This window comes from Trichomonas vaginalis, chromosome III, assembly GCF_026262505.1.
Source record: "Trichomonas vaginalis G3 chromosome III, whole genome shotgun sequence".
Taxonomy (NCBI): Eukaryota; Parabasalia; order Trichomonadida; family Trichomonadidae; genus Trichomonas; species Trichomonas vaginalis.
In genome coordinates, this window is record NC_067205.1 from 5,031,864 (window position 1) to 5,045,534 (window position 13,671).

At 34.2% G+C, this 13,671-nt stretch overlaps 3 protein-coding genes and 3 pseudogenes across 6 annotated transcripts, besides 2 other annotated features; 2 read left to right on the forward strand and 4 right to left on the reverse strand.

The window, feature by feature from the left end:
* Nucleotides 1–31: 31 nt before the first annotated feature.
* Nucleotides 32–10,187: a mobile genetic element.
* On the forward strand, nucleotides 1,034–1,488 carry TVAGG3_0644340 (annotated as a pseudogene). Its single transcript has one exon. A coding segment is annotated over exon 1 (455 nt).
* TVAGG3_0644350 lies at nucleotides 1,505–1,916 on the reverse strand (annotated as a pseudogene). Its single transcript has one exon. A coding segment is annotated over exon 1 (412 nt).
* On the reverse strand, nucleotides 1,953–2,945 carry TVAGG3_0644360 (annotated as a pseudogene). Its single transcript has one exon. A coding segment is annotated over exon 1 (993 nt).
* TVAGG3_0644370 (protein of unknown function, DUF4106 family) lies at nucleotides 4,919–5,329 on the reverse strand (the record flags this gene model as incomplete). Its single annotated transcript, XM_051241390.1, has 1 exon — nucleotides 4,919–5,329. One exon carries the CDS (start codon nucleotides 5,327–5,329, stop codon nucleotides 4,919–4,921), a length of 411 nt encoding a protein of 136 aa, XP_051087977.1.
* Nucleotides 6,552–7,022, reverse strand: TVAGG3_0644380 (protein of unknown function, DUF4106 family; the record flags this gene model as incomplete). Its single annotated transcript, XM_051241391.1, has 1 exon — nucleotides 6,552–7,022. The coding sequence occupies one exon, from the start codon at nucleotides 7,020–7,022 to the stop codon at nucleotides 6,552–6,554; it is 471 nt and encodes a 156-aa protein (XP_051087978.1).
* A 1,200-nt stretch (nucleotides 10,188–11,387) lies between the features above and the next one.
* Nucleotides 11,388–12,446, forward strand: TVAGG3_0644390 (phosphoprotein phosphatase protein; the record flags this gene model as incomplete). The annotated part of the gene is made up of 1 exon (XM_001294125.1): nucleotides 11,388–12,446. One exon carries the CDS (start codon nucleotides 11,388–11,390, stop codon nucleotides 12,444–12,446), a length of 1,059 nt encoding a protein of 352 aa, XP_001294126.1.
* Nucleotides 12,447–12,953: 507 nt separating this feature from the next.
* Nucleotides 12,954–12,991: a mobile genetic element.
* Between the last annotated feature and the right edge of the window lie 680 nt (nucleotides 12,992–13,671).

Below are 13,671 nucleotides of genomic sequence, written 5' to 3' on the forward strand. Positions count from 1 at the left end.
CATCCTCACGTGTTTGTTGAGAGAGATTAATTTTCCTCATATGTTGCTTCCCCGTCCCCGAAAACCGAGAGAAGAACAGCGAGTAGTGAAAAACCCTGTCGCCAAAACTCTTTATTTTCAAGCTTGACTTTTTACAATTTTGAAACTTTGTTGCGTAGATATTAATTCTGAAAGAAGTGATGAGGTCTTGTATGACTTTGTACTTCTCCCATAGTTCATGTTCTGTCAAACTTACCTCGCCATGGATCTTTTCATAAGTTCCATGAGAATCGTCTTCGGACAATCCAGGGAAAAGTATAATGTCAGTAAGTATATCTCTTTACATCCTACTTAAACTCTTGGCTGTCTGTACACCAAATGACAAAACAGAGATGTTAAAGTGTCTGAGCTTTTAAGAATTCGACACATTCTTGTTCTCTGTTCTTGTAACAAAGATTGAGAAGCAAAGTCGATCTAATAAGAAGAAGCAGCTATGAGGGTACGTTTTCCAAGTTTCGTAAGATGCAATTTTCTTGTCAAATTATTCTATCTCTTTCTGTTGTTTGAAGTGTTTCGTCTCTAATATTCTCTGCATTTCCTCATTGGCGTTAAACTTCGAATTATATTACTTCATTATAGCATTAGCTTGTCAATAACTCTTCTTTGGTACTTTCTTTTCCAATCTAACAACTTCAGTATCCTTTACGATACAAGCTATTAGACTTTATAATATCTTTGAACGAATTGACGGTTTGGTCAAATTGACCAGAAGTACTACAAATAACAACTAACTCATAGAATGGGTTTTCTCATCTAGTTCTTGTTGTTGTGCAGCCATTTTAAGATAAGTGAAAGTCTTACCCGACCCAGGTGGTGCAATTAGACCTGTTATACCATTCTGAGCAAATAAGAACTTTTCATGTATAGGTTTATCTGAGCATTTTCTAACTTCCTCTTGTTCTTCTTCAAAACATTCTCAAATTTTTTGTCAATGTCAGCAAACTTTTTTTCTAACATATTTTTAGAAAAATTAAAATTTTTATCTTTTAGAAAATTGTCTAGTGATTTGATATCTAATTCGAGACAAGCTTTTGACTCTAAAACTTCTGTCGACCATAAAATCTTACATAGTGTAAACAAGAAAGGTGAATTTGTTCTAAAGTTCTGTTTCTGGGAATATGACAAGAACCATAAAACATTAAGCAGAGCAGTCTTAAAATTTGTCAATGACAGACTTGTTGACAGAGATGACGCCGATTGGAAAGATGAAGTCCAACAAAAGTTCTTAGAATGCAAGAAGGCACATGCGCTGTTCTTGAAGATGAAATAGAAAACAGAATAGAAGAGCTATTAAAGGACAAAGAACTTTTACATAAATATGGTTCTGAGAAATTTGACATAACTCCACCAGAGAAGAAGAAGAAGAAAGAAAAGAAAGAAAAGAAAGAGAAAAAGTAGAAGAGAAGAAAGAACCTGAACCAGTTCCAGAGAAGGGAATATGACATGTAAAAATAAAATTTTATTTTTAGAACATTTCTGGGTCAATGTCAATGTTCTCTTCCTCTTTAGGGCAAACACTGCTTAGACTCTAAAATCTTTTTACCCAATTTACCTTGAACTTCAACTATCTTAGACTCATAATATTCATAGTCGTCTGTCTTCTTTGGTTCATAAGGTATAACAAGTTTGTATGCTTTACCTTCTTTAAGGTTTGAGAACCTTCTGTCAAAATTTTCTTTGACTGCTAACAAACCTTCTATGTCTAAGTCTTCAAAAGTTCACCACTTTTTCTAAACAACAGCAAACTTAAACTGGTGCAATGTTCCAAATTTGTCAAATGTAGACTTTTCAAAATTGTAGAAGTAAACATTCAAATATGCGAATGGAGCTACTTATCTTGACTTCTGTCATGTACTTATTTACTGAATTTTCGTCATCTTTTCTATCGGATAAAAAAATATTTTTTTTAAAATTTACTCAGAAAAATTTTTCTTTGTATATACACCATTCTGAACATCTAAAAGACTTTTGACATTTGCCAAGAATGTCGTTTAGAAGCTGCCATATAACCATATTCTTGACAATATTGTTTATACGAATCGTACAATGACCTTTCATCTAATGACACAAAGTCAGTTTCATCTATGAACAGTTCATATACACTCTTGTTTGCTTCTAACAATGTTTGTCTCTCTTCGGTATGTGGAATTTGTCTTGGATTGAACTTAGAAATATCTAATGTCATGAAATATGAGAACAAGTGGTTGTAAAAGTCAGATGTCAAAGTTTCTGCTAAGTCGTCAAAATATTCTGTATCTTGCATATGAGAATCTGACGTTCTGACAACTACATATCTTCTGTCAGAACTTTCTAACTTCATCGGAACAGTTTGTTTGAAACCATAATGAAGTTTGCAACATTTTCACAAACTCTTTGGTCTTTATACTTTCTTTCAACAACTCCAACTTTGTCTGTTATAAGACTCTTCAAAGCATCTGAGTTCAAAACTTTTGTTGTATCTATACTTTGAAGTTCATTGCAAACTATAAGTTTCATATTCTCTATTGAAGAGTTAAATTTACCGCAGATGTTTTCTAAGTTTGTCATATTCGGATTCGAATAACCTTCTAACAGTTTGCATAAGATATCTGTAAAGAATGTGTTCTTACCAGTTCCTTGTTTTCCAATTATAATGAGAGCAGTTTCATTTTTAGCACTTGGATGTTGTAAGATGTTTGCAAACCAACATAAGATATACTCATAACTCTTTCGTTTCCATTGCATATAATTTCTTTGACATGGTCTAACCAAGCTTCTATAATATTTTCTTTCCATTCTACTTGTTCGTATTTATATCCAGTGAAGATAGAATAGAAGTTTGGAGAAGGTGTATAGAACTTTATACCTCGAACTGAAAAATCTTCTAACTTTGACAATAAGATATCCCAAGCATCTAACATCTTCATGCCAACTTGTACGACTTTTATTTTCTTAAGTTTCTGTCTACATTCTTGTTCAACACTATTGTTGCTCTTGGTTTGTTAAAGACAACATCCCATTCTTTCATGACATAACATTCTGGGGCAGAGTCAACATAAATGACTAAACGTTTCAAATTCTCGACTGCTTTGTTATAGTCTCTAAATGGACACATATTTCTGAATGCTTGGAAGTCATAAAAATCTGAAACATCTATTCTGTACATTTTATAAAAATAAAAAAAATATTTTTTTTATTCTTGACTTTGTTGCATTTGTTGCATTTGTTGTTCTTGAGCTATTTGTTGTTGAAGTTGTTCTTGTAATACAATACTTTCACCAGTTGCATCTTCCAATTCGAAACTTTCTGCCGTCATTGACAAATACATAGGACATAAAAGTTTTACAGGAACAAAGTTTGCGTCAACTAATGTCAACGTTATACTTGCCAAAGTGTTTGAGTTCACTAAGGTTGAAAATTCTGCATTCGAATGAACAATAGGCAAACCAGCAGAGAAAGTATTGTTTATACGCATAAGTATCTTTTGGTCATAATAGTTTCTGTCGACATTCGAATAACACTTTGAACCTAAGTTTGAAACAATATATAAGATTGGTGTGCTTAAATGTCAATGGAATAGACATTCCTTGTATGACACCTTTTCCTGTTATAGGAAACTGTTGGTAGTAAAAACCAGAATATAAGTTTTGTATTATAGCTCATATCGTTTATAGTAAACTCAGTCGGACATCCAAACATAATGAAACCTGCTCTAGTTGCAGCACATGTTACATCCGTCCTTAAAGTATTAAATAAGTCAACAAAACCTGTTGGTGGTATATCTGAGTAAGTATCTTCAAAGGAGTATTTTTTACCATTCACAACAATAAAGTCTTCTGGTGTCAAAAGAGCAAAACAGGCTTTAGTCGTCATTGTGTTTAAGGTTAGTTTACAATATCGTCCTTGAGGACTTTGTAAGTTTGTTGTTATAGAATTATATGACTCAGGGTTTTTAGTCGTAATAGTATAAACCATTATGTCTTCTGCCATTTACTTAGCAAATAAATTTTAATGAAATGTTGTGGTCGTCAAATATTTTTATGACGTCTGGGAAACTATATTTTAAGTTCAACGTTTCACCTCCTTTCATAACGTATATCTTGTCAATGACATTATATGAAACACCACAGCAACTAATGTCGGGTTCTATTTCTTTGATGTTTATATCGTCTGCCTCTGTCAAAAGTTTCAATAGTTCTTTCAAAACTTCATGAGGTGCAATGACATATGAGTTCACTTTTACAGGGTTGTGTTCGACCAAGTTTAACATTATACTAAAGCTTGACAAATCTTCTCCTGAGTTTGAAGTTTGTCTTTCAGTTGTTGGTAGTCATTTCGAATATCTGCAACAGAACTTAAGTCTCTGCTAACTTCAGGATATGTTGGTTGTTCTTTTACAGGAACAATTGTTATACCATCTTCGTCTTCGTATGGTTTCCCCACTTCAACATCTCTTTCTTTGACATTGACAACAACACTTTGACTGTTTGTTTGAGTTGGTGAATTTAACTTCACATCTGCCACCGCCATTAAACCTTTTGAAACACTACGCTTCTATTTTTCGGAAATGACATTTTACTTAGAATAAAAAGATGGACGTATTCGAGTATCTCTTCGAATTGAAGCAGAACAAAGTTTACACACACAAACAATACAAATACATTGACAGAATAGTTCTTTACACAAACAATGGAAAATGTTATAGAATAGCAGTCTTTGCTGAACCAAAATATTTTCATAAAGCAAAGAAAGTTGGTATAACGAAATGGTGAAAGTTCTTGAAGCAGACAAAAATATAACAACAAAACTACGATATTTCTAAAGGTAAGTTTATAATACAATTATGTCAAAACTGGCGTACTGTCAATATTTGACGGAGAGAAGTCAGTTCAAGAACAACTTACTGACCTGCTGCCAAAATCTGCTCGATGGAAGCTGTCGTTATACCAATCTGAGGAGCCCCAGCAGGTTTCATCGAACGAATCTTCAAAAGAGCATCTTCCGTGAAAAGTGCTATTGGTTTTGTAAACTTCTTTGCTTTCAATTCATCTGGACCGTCTCTGTCACCAGTATATTGTATTTGAACTGTACCAACAGTTGAAATACCACCCATAAAGTCTTCTGAGTCAGCAAATGGAATGCCAAGCCAAAAGTTTGAACGGTCTCCATTTGTATATTGAGTTTTTTGACCTCCTGTATGAGTCCATACTTTCACATATGGCATAATAGAACTTTGCATTTCAGGGTTAATGGTTGTTGTGAAGTTGTTGTTAAAGTTCATAGCATCTAATGTCAAGTTGTATGACCTCATATCCTCAACTGTAGAATATTCTTCTCTTGGATAATATTTGCCATCTATGTTTATATGATATTTAATACCAGGGTTGTAGAAACAAGAATAGTCATTTATAGTTCGTCTGAACAGTACAAACATAGTATCTGCATGTTTCATTGCAGTTGTTAAAGCAATATCTGTTCTTGCACCTGGGTCAGCACTTTGGTTTCCAACTTCACCTGCAAAGTCTTTGACAGATATTTGGTGTATAGGGAACATAAGTGGAACTGCAATATATTTGGCAGCTAAAGCATTTGAAATATCTGGGTCCAACATATAGACTGCAAGTCTGCTTTCTATTCTCTTGCATTCAAATTTTTCGCATGTGAACTTAACTGGGTCCCAAGCATCTCCAGCAGCATTGAAATAATAGTTTACTTCAGTGTTGAGTTTTGAGAAACCAAAGTCTAAGTCAACTTTGTCTTTGCAAAAGTCGGCGAATGACGTTTATTTGTTCCCTACGTCTGTAAGAGTGAATGGGTCTTGTGTTGGTGCAATGACTAAGTTATTTTTGCTTGGAGTAAGTTCGATAGAAATTTTTCCTGCCCAGTTTGGCAAGTATCTTAAAAACCTGAAGATGAGGAAAGATGACAAAGGAACTCTAAGTTTCAGTTTTACTTTGGCAGCTTCCATCTGAACCAGAAAGGTTAACATAAACTCCTGGAACGTTAGGGTCAAGTCTTCTTATTTTCTCAATAGTTGCATACTGGTCTGTTTGTTCTCTAGCTTGTGGTTGTACTGAGTTTCTCAAAGCGAACCATTCATAGTTTGCCCATGTTACTGTTTGAACTAAGTCAGAGTTAGAATATATCTTATATCCCATGAAAACTTCTGGAGCATATTGGTATCCGACATAGAAAATTCCATTGCAACCTTTCTTGTCAGACAACTTGGCAGAAGGTTTTATTTCAATGTCTTGTTCCACGTATAAGAATGAGTTGTCAATAGAAAATAATATGAAACCTGTCGCAAGCAATATCTACTGTTGTTGAAGAACCTTCTCCAAACTCACCTACGTTTCCATAAGAAACAGCAGTTGTATATTCGTAAGTTCCAGGAACTATTTCTGACCTTCTAATGGCATTGTCGCATTCGTTATACCATTCGGAAACATTTCCGTTCATGGCATCCAAAACTGTTGGCGTTATATTCTGAGCGGCGTACATTTCATATGAGTAAAAATATAGAATAGTTGGATTTATATGTCATAATAGAACCCACGTGGACCAAGCTTTACTTTCTTCCTGACTGAGTTTTTAACTCTTCTTTTTCCTTCATTGCCCTCTGCTTGAAGTTGTTGCATCTTTGCATTATGTTCATCTAGTATGTTGCAAATTTCCCATGTCCTTTTTGCCTTTTGGCTCTGGTCGCCCATCTCAGGTAACCTATATCCTAGAAAGAGTTTGTCATAGTCTGTATTTGAGTCTTCGCGTATTGTTTGCATGACTCTTTCCTGAGTTTCCGGTTCAAGCTCTTCAAACAGTGCCTGTCCATATGGAATATGCTCGTTTCCAAATATATGTTTTTGTAGCCATTCTGGTTTTCTTTCCATGTTACCAACTATATCTTTTGTGAATGGGAAAGCTTCTACCCAATCTTTCAGTCTTGCGTCGTTTATTTCTGTAGTTGGTTTTATTTTGTCAAGGAACATGTTTTTCAATACTAACATTTCATTTGGTACTGTCCATTTGAGTTTTCTTAAATATTCATCCCTTCTCAGTTCATTGTCTGCAAAGTAAGTTTTTATGACATTTTGTAAACTTTCGTTTGCAAGGTCATGTACAATAGGTTCTCTTCCTTCGCTCTCCCTAACTTTCTTTCTAAACTCTTCACCAAATATACCATCTCTATGGTTCTGTGTAGTTCTTTGAGATAAATGTTCTAGAACGTCAGGTGTTATATTTCCATCAGCCATGTTCATTTCATACTGGTCCAAAATATCTGCATGTTTCATATCTTTCAATGGCATTAAAGCCGCGCTGAAAATACCAGCTATATCTCGTTCACCATTCGCTTCCATTGCGTCTACAACTTCTTGGAATTGAGGTTGTAAGTTTATGAACCACCTATCCGGATTAGCTTTATGACCCCATCTCATTGTAGTTCCATCGTCTGCAGAAACAAAAGTAGGTTTGTTTCCATCTTGGTTAGGTTCTGAATGAACTTTAAACAATGTTTCATTTCTATATGTTTTCTTGAAATTTAACCTTTTATTTTCACCGAGTTCATCCGAAGATTGAACGTTAAATGCTCGTAAGTAAAAAGGTTGTTGTATTTGCGTACATTTTTTTCAGTTCTTCCATTCTTGCTGAATATTTTCATCTGATGTTGGAGTCTTTTGTATGTCGGCGAACATTTTTCGATATTCTTCTACTATGTCAGCCGAATTTTTTTTAGACTCTTGGAAAGATTCCATATTCTCCGCATACTCTTGTTGAGGGTCAAGATTTTTCGGCTGTTCCAAATCTTCATCTAGTTCTGTGAAGTTAGTTTCCAAAGGAGGCTTGTTCGTTTCCTTCAGGCTCTTCTAGCTGTTGTTGCTGAACTATTTCTTCCATGTCTGGTTGTATCTGAACTTCTTCCTGTGGAGTTTCTTGTACCTCATCTGCTGGCATTTCATATATTCCGAGACCGTTTTCAACAATTTCCCTATCTACGTCATCCGCATTCATAAGCTTTTGTTCTTTCGTTCCGTCTCTATTTTTTACGCGTTTCATGACGAAAGTTGAATTGTCATTTAGCTCTGACATCAAATATCTCGGAGTAAATTCATCCATGTCATTTGGATGATATGCTATTAAATCATATCCCTTAGCGAGCTTGTATTTTCCAGGTTTGAGATTATATCCGTTTTGGTGCTGAGCCATAAAGCTAAATAGGTTCGGGTCAGTATTTCCATCCTTGAACTTTCCAATAGCTTCTTTATATCTGTCACTAAAGTCAACAGTATCTGGGAAACCACACTCTTCTTTAAGCATTTTTAAGAATTCTTGGTTTCCTTGTTCTCTACTTCTTTTATGTCCTTGCTCTGTTTGTGGTGTTGTTGTGCAGGGTTTTGAACTGTTGGTTGCTGTGCTGGTTGTTGTGTTGGTTGTTGTGTTGGTTTTGGTGCATGCCTGTGTCTATGTCCATGTGACGATGTAAATGTTTTAGGTAGTCCTGGTGCAGGTGCTTCTCTTGGAGGGTTTGGTGGTATATAAGTTCCACCAGCTGGCACATATGTTCCATCTGCAGCGTAATGTCCTACCTGACTTTTCGTTTTTAAGAAAGCATTTACTAGGTCTGTTTTGGTCTGTTGTAACTCTTTTCTTGACTTTCCACAACAGTTGCTCTAACGGCGTCATAGGCACTTTGAACTGCCTGTCTCGTTGCTGCATCTGTTATTTTCGTCATATTTTGTGCTACTTCTTTTAACTCTTTGTCGAAACCTTCAGACTTCAGTTTCTTTCCAGATGAGAAGTCGTTCACTAGTTTCACCTTACTATGAAGAGCTTCGAAGGCATTCTTAAAGTCAGCATTCGTTAAAGCTTCATTTGAACTGTCTTCATCCGCTTGTATTTTTGTCCTTATTGACCCTATAAGTTGGGCTGCTTTAGCGTTGGCTTGGGCATCTAACCAGTCATTATATAGCTTTTATATATTCTGCGCTTTTTCATTGCCTTTTGCATGGCTGCGTCGTTATTTTTACTTTCTTGTGCTAAGTTTTCATACTGTACGGTTTGGTTTTGCAACTGTAAAAGTTTTTCTGCCTTTACATTTGCTTCAACTTCTTTTTTTATACTCATCGCTATCCATATATGTTCTTCAGGGCTTTTTGTTTTATTTCTTCATCTTTCAGTACTTTATATTGAGTAGTATGGTTTTTCAAATTTATAACATCTTGTTCCATTTTTGCTAGTTCTGCTGCTTTTTCTGACACTTTCTTCGCATATTCCTCTGTACTTAGTTCTTTAGTTGTTCTTCTTTCTTCTTTTTCTCTACGTTTAACTCATTGAGTTTCTTTGTGTGTCTGTCATATTCTAGTTTCTTTTCGTTTTCACTTATTTGTTTCTGTATGTCTATGTTTGACTTTTTGACATCTGTTATTTGATTTTTGAGTGAACTCAAATTCATTTGACTTTGAGGGTTATAGCTGTTCCGTCTGCAGCTCCACCATAGCCTGCCATTTTCGCTAAAAGTGCCGCTCTTAAACCTCCACTCTGTGCACCAATAACTCGGTTTAAAAGCATAGGATTGCTTGACATTTGTTGCAACATAGTGGGGTCATTCATCATTTGTTGTTGCAACTGTTGTTGTGGTGTCAGTTTTACTATTGGATGTTTCAATGCTCTCTTCCTCTTACGTATATTCTTACGTAGCTTACGTGGCATTTTAAGTGAAGTTAAAAAGCGGTTTTTGACAGATGTTTATATGACACTTTTTGTTCAGCACAAAAAACTACTCGGTCAAAGTGTTGTCAGTTTTGTAAAATAACCGTCCTATCTCATTCTATAAGGGGGAAAGGCTTCTCAAAGTATACTTCCTTGGAACGCCTGTAACTTTTCCTGTAGCGACGATAGACCCTTACTTGTCCGGACAAAGTTATACTATTTTGAGTGCTCTACAAAAAAGTCAACAGCGACGACTCTCAAAAACCGTTGTGTAAAAAGTTTTACCGTTGGACAAAAAAGTATATATAGAAAACAAAAAACGTTTATAGTTCATTCAATATTTGAGATGGAACGGTTTTCCAACGGTAACTATTAAATAAAATAAAAAAATAGAGGGGGTCTCCGTTGACGAAAACGGTTTATTAAACTCTTATTGAAAAAAACAGTTTATTTTTGTCTAATGGCATTCGCTAGCGTGTTCGCTCCAAATTCACCTGAAGAAATTGCTTGCAGACTTTCAGCACCCACAGGTTTAGAACCTCAATATCAAACTGCAGCATCTACACATTCTCCAAGCAGAACAGACAATTCAAATTCAAATTTGTCCTGCAATTCACTCAATCCAAAGCCACTTTCACTACCAAAAACAATACCAAACGAGCTCCGTATTACAAAGAACCACAGCAACGCTGAACTACGCAAAATACTACTCAGATTGTCTGAAGAATACTTCAATTCAAAGCCAGAAGAAAGAGTTCCTGCAACTTTTAACAAAGAATATTGTGAACAACTCAACAAAGTTCTTGCAGACTTTACCAAACTACAAAAAGAAACACCTGACCCATTCGAATTAGGTGACACAATTGTCAACTATTTTCCAACAATAACAAAGATAATGGTTGACAGAACTATATGTCAGCTTATTGAAAGTCTTCCACCCAAAGCTGCAAAAAAAGTCGAACAGCTTTGGGTCGAATTCAAATCAAAGAGTTACGGATATCAGGATGACGAAGAAGAACGTGAGTACGGACAAGAAACAGCAAAATGGCAATGTCTTAGCTCACTCAACCCCAAGTTCAAACCATTATTTTACTCAGACAACAACACAATTCAAGTACGCAAAATTGCTATTCATTTCGTTAACCAAGCAGAAGACATTGAAGAAGGAGACTCTATCTCAGTTTATGTTTGCTACTGCAAGTTTTTCAAGGACGAATTTGGAGGACCAATTCTCATGCATGTCTTCAAGCCACATCAGCAACTCTACGTTGAAACTGAAATAACACTCATGCATGGAATGTATCTCAAGTTTGAAAGCCAATTGGAAAACACATACAACATTTGGCTTTCATACATTCAGTTCGATACACCAGATGACTTTGATGTTGAAGAAGAAGAGTCCTCCGAATTCACACCAGAAGACTAACAATTTTCCGAATAAAAACTTCATTTATACTAAACATCTTCAGGGCTAGAGGGCACGAAGTGCCTGGAAGCCCCACTACCTTTTTTTTTTTTGATTTATTTTTGACGATTTGAATGGATAAAAATTTTCAGCAAGGTTTTGGTTATTTTCAAATGAAAAAAATACCCGCAATGCAACCTAATCAAATATAATAAACCTCAAAATTTTGTTTGAATAAATTGATTACATCTTGTAATCAATGAACTTCAAGGCATCCAAGCTTATATACGAAAGTTTTAGCAGCATTTTAGAGCTTGAGTACAATAGCATAATCAACTTAGGTAAATCCATTCTCATTCCATCATTCGGCCCCGACCTACTTAACATATTAATCGAGGAAAGTTTAGAGTGCTTTAAAGGTCAAAAGCCGTTAATATTATTCAACGAAAGAGCTATCGTTGTAGGGGATATTCATGGAAATTTACATGATTTACTTAGAATCCTAAAAATTAACGGTCTCCCGCCAGATACTTATTACATTTTCTTAGGGGATTATGTTGATCGTGGGGAATACTCAATAGAAGTCATCTCACTCCTTCTTTCTCTTCACAATTTATTTCCTGAGCAAATTTTCTTACTTCGTGGTAATCACGAAACACGTGAAACAAATGAAGTCTATGGTTTTAAAACAGATATACTCTACACATTTTCAAATACTGATCTCTGGGAACAATTCAACAATATTTTTGATTACTTTCCAATTGCAGCAATTATTAATGATACTATTTTCTGTGTTCATGGTGGCCTTTCACCTCAACTTCATTATATTGATGAAATTCGTGAATTAACCCTTCCAATGCATGATTTGCCTCCACAAGTCAATGACATGCTATGGAGCGATCCATCTGATATGTTTGATGGATTTTCTGAAGGTGATCGAGGAATTGGATGTATTTTTGGCCAAAATATCACCCAAGATTTCTTAGACTCAAATAAATTGAAAACAATCCTTAGAGGACACCAATGTTGCTCGAATGGAGTTAGAAGTTCTCATGATGGAAAAGTTATCACTGTCTTTTCTTCATCCAATTATGAGATGACTAATAACTACGCGGCATATTTGCGGATCGGCTCAAAAATACACATCAGAACCCTCGAGAAAGTAAAAAGAGTAAGAAAGCGAAGTGCAAATTTTCAGTCCGTTGCTCTTCCTACCGAAGAAGAAACAGGTGATTACAAGTTAACCAACATTATTTCGTACATATTCTCTTTCTTTGGAAATAAGAATAACACCATTGAGGAAACTGAAGTCCAGTGATCGAATAATCGATGAAATGATGCAGAATAACAACGAAATTTTTCTCATTAGAATTGTTTGTTATGAATAAACCATGTATGATATAAAACTTAAGATCATTTTCTATAGGAGAATTTAAATTTTTGTTGATCCGAATTGAAAGAAAAAAAGTCAATCAAAATTAGGATTGAAAAGCCCATTATATTATAAGAAAGATATAAAATTATAAATGGCATAAAAAATTAAATATTGGTGGAATTGAGGACTTCGTAAATCGATCGTAAGTTAAGTGAGGGGAATCGAATAATATTGAATTGCATGTGATGCTTATTATAATATTTCGAAATGACTGAAAACCTCGTAAAATTGATTAAAATCTTATAAAAATGATAAAATCCGAAGGGCTGTATGTATATAAAAGATCCGCTCTGAATAAATATTAAGGGCAGGAGGTTTGAAAATAAAAAATAACTTTTGAAATTTTATATATTAGCTTTTTATTTTGTAGATATTTACAATAATTTGTAATGTTGTAAACAGAAATTCATCAAAAGTGACACCTCAGAAAAGCTAAAATATTGAATTTTTGGAACTTTTGATAGAGCACGTTTTTAAATATTAATTAAAGTAAATGTATATTTTGTAAAGATTCTTTTTAATAAAAAAATAAAATTTTGAAGAAGAACACAAAATCTTCTGAAAAATAATATCACATAAACTCATATTATTTTCTAATATATAACTATTTTATATAAAAATCAAATTCAATGATCTTAAAAGCGAAGGATAAACCTCAAAATTTACGAATATAATGAGTGGGAATATAATGCTTATCTATCATAAAACCATATGAAATATCAATTTTTGCTTTACGCCTAATTTTTGACGACAATTAGCAAAAAATGTTAAATGTTAACACTCAGTCCATTTGAATATGAAAAATAAAATTGACTTTGATTAAATGTTTTTATTTATCATGCAATTCTTCTTGCGACCAAAGATTTGAATAAAACTTCAAAAAATAAGATAGCTTAAAAAATAATATACGGTAGTGTTTACTAATAGATGAATAGTATATAAATTCTATTAAAATGGATTTGATCCAAAAAATATATAAAATTTGATCATAAATAAAATCGTTTTAAATTACTTCTTCATTTAAATTATAACAATTTTATTTTTCATATTCAAATGGACTGAGTGTTAACATTTAACATTTTTTGCTAATTGTCGTCAAAAATTAGGC